The sequence below is a fragment of the Helianthus annuus genome, chromosome 4, assembly GCF_002127325.2.
Source record: "Helianthus annuus cultivar XRQ/B chromosome 4, HanXRQr2.0-SUNRISE, whole genome shotgun sequence".
In the NCBI taxonomy this organism is placed as follows: Eukaryota; Viridiplantae; Streptophyta; class Magnoliopsida; order Asterales; family Asteraceae; genus Helianthus; species Helianthus annuus.
Window position 1 is genome coordinate 59,933,575 of NC_035436.2, and position 6,212 is coordinate 59,939,786.

Consider the following 6,212-nt stretch of genomic DNA (forward strand, 5'->3'; position numbering starts at 1 on the left):
TACAACCTTGCATTTAGTTTGATTCCTAGAGCCGGAAAAAAAAGTGCTACTATGGTAGAACCATAAATTTTCAACTCAATGGACACGATTAAACCTTCCTTTTACATTTCCTTTGAATATTCTAGTTGCTACAACTCAAGACATTAAACTATAAGAAAATTACCACGTTAAACAACATGGTTTAAAACCGTATCAACTATACTTCCATGGTCCCCTCTAGTTTGGTCCATGATAGCATCAAAGAAGCATGTGATAGCAACATCTTAGATGAAATTGTAATTCTAAAGAAAATTTGGTACTCCAACATTTTATTATGTAAATTAACTTAACTTTTAATCAATTCCGGATGTAAAATGATTTTTCACATTTGAAGTCCCTTTATGATTATATTTATTTTTGTAATCAACATTGTTCTTTGATCCTATTTATTTAATTTACTAACGAGCTATTTGTTTACCTTTTAATGAGGCTCTTAATGGTTCAGACCTCTTACTAGTTCAGCTCTTAATGGTTCAAACTGTTTGTTTCACAAGCAGATGTCTGAATGGTTCAGACATTTGCCTTTGAATGGTTAAGCATTATACTGTATACAGAGTCTGAATGGTTAGACATTTGTCTCTGAACGGTTAAACATTATACATGCTCTTAATGGTTCAGACCTCTTACGTGTTCAACACTTAATGGTTCAGGTCTCTTACTGGTTCAGCACTTAACCATTCAGATGTTGCCAAACAGCCCCTAAATCACTCATAAGTTTACAACATTAAAAAAATCTTTAAAGTTTTGATATTACTGTGTTAAAATATATTAAAATTTATATTATCGAACCATCAAATAGGTTTTATTTTTCTTAACTATTGTCATCATACTAAAATCAGAAGATACTGTGTACACTTTTCTTAAATTTAAATAATTTCATGTAAGTAACTGTAATAAAGTATTATACATAACTACATATAATATTTCGATGTTTGATTGGCTATAAATAAAATTAAGAAGGTTTAGAGGAAATGGCCCAGGATTTATGGGTGTAATTTTTAAAATACTTAGCGGGCATTTGGTTCGTAGGAATTCAATGAAATTTAAGGAAATTGAATTTGAATTCCATCTCTTAAGATGTTTGGTTCACAGAATTTGATGGAATTGGAATCTCAATTCCAACCTTCATATGTTTGGTTGACAATGGAATTAGAATTGGAATTAGGCATGAATTCCTTCAAATTTCTTTAACTAAAGGAATTCAAAATCCTTCCTATATATGAAGGAATTAAAGTAATTCATTGGAATCTTCGACCGTTTCGACCCGCACCATTTCAACCCGTACCGGTTCGATCTGAACCGTTTCGACCCATACTGGTTTCGATCTGAACCATTTCGACCCGTACCGTTTCGACGCGAACAGTTTCGACTCGTACCGTTTCGACGCGAACGGTTTCGATCCGTAATGTTTCGACGCGAACGCTTTCGACCCGAACCGTTACGACGCGAACCGTTTCGACCCATACCGTATCTAATCGAACCGTTTTAACGCAAACTGCTTCGACCCGTACCGTTTCGACGCGAACCGTTTCGACCAGTACCGTTTCGAACCAAACCGTTTCAACCCATACCGTTTCAACCCGTACCGTTTCGAACCGAACCGAACCGTTTCAAACCGTACCGTTTCGACCCGAACCGTTTCGACCCGAACCGTTTCGACCCGAATCGTTCCAACGCAAACCGTTTTGACCAAAACCGTTTCGACCCGTACCGTTTCGACCAGTACCGTTTCGACTCGTACCGTTTCGAATCGTACCGTTTCGACCCGTACCGTTTCGAATCGAACCGCTTCGACCCGAACCATTTCGACGCGAACCGTTTCGACCAGTACCGTTTCGACGCGAACCGTTTCGACCCGAACTGGTGGTTGTGGGTGCCGGGGTGATGGATTCCAATTCATTTGACAACCAAACACAACAAAAATGGAATTGAGATTCCAATTCCAACAATTTCCATTTCCAATTCCAATTGGAATGTTTAAATTCGAAATCCAATTCCTTCAAATTCTAATTCCTATACAAATTCCAATTCCAATTCCAAATCATCCCGCGAACCAAACGCCCCCTTAGTTTTGCTGTTCAAAAATGGGGTGGGGCGCCGCTTGTTGCCCGTTAATTTACCTTCTATCTTGATGTAATTTACAATTGGAAAATAAAGAATATAAGTACAATTAAATTATACATGAGCCTAAAAATTTTAAAAATATTTCAATTTTAAAAAAATCTTAAAATATACCTTAATGTCAAATAAAATATTGTTTTGTATTTCATTAAACTGATATTTTAAATTGTATACGCTTTCTAACCACTTGTTATACAACATATAATCTAAAATGTGTCCGTGTAACACACTAATTGACATCCTATTATTCTCATCGTTACATCCCTTGTTCTCTTTGACTCCTCTACCCTATAATACACACGGAATGTTGACGGGTCAGGAGACCGGTTGACACAAATACAACACCAATAACACAACTCGGTCACCTAACCATGAGCCGAGACTAGTAAGTCGTTAAATAGCCAATAGGGCGAACGCGAATAGCAACCAATCATAGCCACCTTTGAGTCTATAGTTAGCTGCAATTAACCAAAGAAAAAGACAAATCCATATCAGATTGCAAAATCTGGTTTATAATATAGTTTTGAAAGTTGTAAATAAATATAGAAACCAATGCATATAGTTTAGGGGTGTTAAACAGGTTGAGTTCGTGGGTTGGCGGGCAGACTTGACAAGAACCTTAAAATCATGAACACCCATATTCCGGGGTTGACATAAACACCTCTTTGGCCTGATTTTTTTTTTATTTTAAACGTTTTGCATATTAATACTCTACAATAAAAAAATACAAATGTATATAAAACAAATAAATAGGTCAACCTCCAAACAGTCAAGTCAACCCAAACCCAATATGTTTAGGCATACGTGTCTACAAGTTCAATGTGAAACTGACCCGAACCAGCTAACACTAAACCCAAACCTATAAATTCCCTGTTTGGTCCATGTCGTGTTATAAATTCACACCATTATGGTTATGGGTACAGTCTTACCTTGGTTTGAACGATCTTGAGACAAACTCGGAGGTGGAGATGGTTTGTCCATTAAACCAATGCCAAGGTCCTTACAGTCCGCTCCAAGTGAACCTAACGTTAAATACCAATACTCCGTTCGTCAATCAGTTAAACTCGAGTAGATTTGTTCAAGAAACTCATGTTTGCACATGGATTACCAGAATGGACCCAATTAGCTTAACCCACTTGATCCGTTACAAACTAAACATGGCCCAAATCGACCCGTTTATATACAAACGAGTTGGAATAAATAGAAGTTTGTGGACTTACATTCTTTAAAGCAAGGTGAAAAGGTCAAGTTGAGAAGGTTATTGTAACCCTCGCTACACTCGCATTTATGGGTGAAGGGGGAAGTTGTCACGCATTTTCCTCCTCCACAGTCGGTCCATTGGCACGCTAGATTAGCAGGCAGCAAACAGCAATACTTAGTCAATAACACAACAAACCAATAGCCAAAACAGTTGATGAAATTCAAAATTATGTACCATCAAAAACTGATCCATTCCCTTGCTTCTCCTTTTGTTGCACCGGGGACGGTGCTTGCGAACATGAATAATTGAGTGTGCCTACAATAATATAATCACCAGTGTTTAATAAATAGTTGAAATCTTTGACATCATGATGATAATACTGAGAATATATCTATGATATATGTAAGTGAGTAAGTTATAGACTTACAATTGGGGATGACACAAGGAAGAAACTTCCAACCCTGATCGCCGTCATTATCAGAAGTAACAGCTAGTTGCTTCCACCCAGGTGAGCATTCACATTCAAATGGGATAATAGTGCTATTTTGTGATTGCTTGCAAGTCCCCTCACCACATTTCACTTCTTTGCAAGCATCTTCTGCATAATTCACCCACACAAAAACAGACGTTCCGTTAGTCAATTTTAGTATTTCACAACACAAGCAATCCTCAAAAGAGTCCATTTCTAAATACCAGTGTTTTCAAAACCAGACCGGTTGGACCGAGAACTGAACTGGGCATGGAACCTGTGAGGGAGAAAACCAGATTTCAAAAAAGAAAACTCATTTTCAAAATTGTCAGATTTTTTTTAATTTATTATAATAAAATGTTAAAAGACCATTTTGCCCTTCATTAAAGGAGGAAAAGGATAAAAAAACTGGATGTTAACTAAAAAATCTGACCATTTTTTGATTTTGGATGAAAATGACAACAAAATTAAAAGCACAGGACCAGATTCAAAAGGTTTGAGTTTTGGACCAAAGTGGCAAAAGTAACCAAACCTCAGGGACCATTTTGGCAGTTTACTCTTTTATGTTTGTATACATTTGCCCCTCGAATTTCACAGTATTGACATTTACGACCACTTAACTTTCTAATAACTTTGTTTATATACGTGTGGGTGTAAATTCAAGTTGTTTTGCGTTTCAATGTAAATTTTTCCAGAAAAGAGTCGGATCATATATAATACGTCTTCATACTTATTTTTATGTACTTTTCGGTTTATCTACATTTTGATGTAATTTTGTACGATACGTAGCGACAACGCGCAGGGCAGTTTAGTAGTTCACACCAAAACATAAAGTATTTCCATGTATTGCTTTGTATTAACTATATGTATATAGTTAAATTTTTATATTATTTGTTAAGTCACCCACGTATGACCGGTAAAACGACAGTCTTGTCCGGTTTTGAAAACATTGGTTCAGAACCACTTGAAATTGAGATTAAAAAAAAAACAAATTTCCTAATAACTGAAACAGTATAATAATGAGTTAATTAGAAAACAAACCGAAGATCGGAGACAGAATCGGAGCAAGAACATCACCGGCCGTACTCCATGGCTGCAAAAGAAGAAATGGGGAAAGAAGAAGTACCACTGAAACAACCATCTTTGGAAAGTTAACAGAAAACTGAGATGGAGAAGAAGGATGGAAAGATGGAAGAGTGGATGCAATTAATGGATTCAATTTGGAAAGCCATCATGGTGGGTGGCTGACTTTGACGACTGTTTCAATGGAGTCGTTGGAAGTTGAGGTTGGACTTTTGAGTTTTGAAATCTGCAACCCCCATAAATGCGAATTAAAGACTTTTAGATGCGGTGGTACGGTAAGGTCGTGACTTTATCATACGGGACTTATCCAAAACACCACACGGAAGAAGGTTAAACCGAAAAGTTACATCAAAAGTTTCTCGTTTCTAGCTCTCCAAATACTCCAAACAGTCGCCATGGCTATCATATAGACCGCCTTCTTCCAAGCTTTATCTCCCGGGTTGTTTTTTAAGAGATCAATAAAATCGCTAAGGTAGATAAACCGAGAACACTGCAAAACAGAAAGCCGTTAGACTCGCTACGGGGAGAATGGGGGTTCTCTCCGTAACCACCCTCCGGCGTGAGAATAAGTACAGTGATCTCAAAGAAAAAAGATAAAGTAGTAAGAGGTGAAAGTATGTGAAAGTAGCTTGTGAGATCATAACTAAGTTCCCATATTTATAACCAGAGTTTTGGCGCCAAAAAGGTTACGGAGGTAATGACGGTGTTATTTCTTCCGTTACAGTTATCTCCTTTTCCGTTAATCAGTTATTTCTACATCCATGCACACGGATCGTGGATTTGATCAACGGCTGGGGAGATGCCATGTGGAAAGTTGTTCGTTATAGATCTACCTTTAAGTTGTTGCCATCATCGTGATTTAGATGAGTGTCTAAGATGCTGCCACGTCACATTCGGTTATAACCGAATGAAGCCATGCACGATGATCACTAAAGGCCTTCTAAAAGATCTACAGTTGCGACCCATTTTACCCTTGCCACGTGTCCATTCTGTTGTAACAGAAAAGATTCTTTTAAGTATTGATTTCATATACGCGGATATGTTTAGGACTTTATTTTTTACATCTTCAAGCCTAACTGTACTGAAGGGGTAAGGTCCCAAAAACTTTATGACAAGTACTTGGGACCATACCACAACTTGGTCAAATAGCCCTTCTGACCTTGCGCGGCCGCGCACTGGTCCTACAAAGAAGGCTTAAAAGGCAGATAGCAAACGGCACTCGTGCGCCAAAAGGAAATCATAAATCCTTGCGCCTTCCCCACAAACAAAGGATGAAAATCCTAAGTTAAAATACTTCCG

The 6,212-nt window shown here is 37.6% G+C and overlaps 1 protein-coding gene across 1 annotated transcript; it reads right to left on the reverse strand.

Moving 5' to 3' along the window:
- Nucleotides 1-2,326: 2,326 nt before the first annotated feature.
- LOC110936408 (protein jagged-1) lies at nt 2,327-5,172 on the reverse strand. Its single transcript, XM_022178790.2, has 6 exons — nt 4,872-5,172; nt 3,789-3,959; nt 3,596-3,676; nt 3,381-3,506; nt 3,090-3,182; nt 2,327-2,618 (listed from the first exon to the last, which is right to left on the reverse strand). The coding sequence occupies exons 1-6, from the start codon at nt 4,969-4,971 to the stop codon at nt 2,554-2,556; spliced, it is 636 nt and encodes a 211-aa protein (XP_022034482.1). The 5' UTR covers nt 4,972-5,172; the 3' UTR covers nt 2,327-2,553.
- Nucleotides 5,173-6,212: the final 1,040 nt, after the last annotated feature.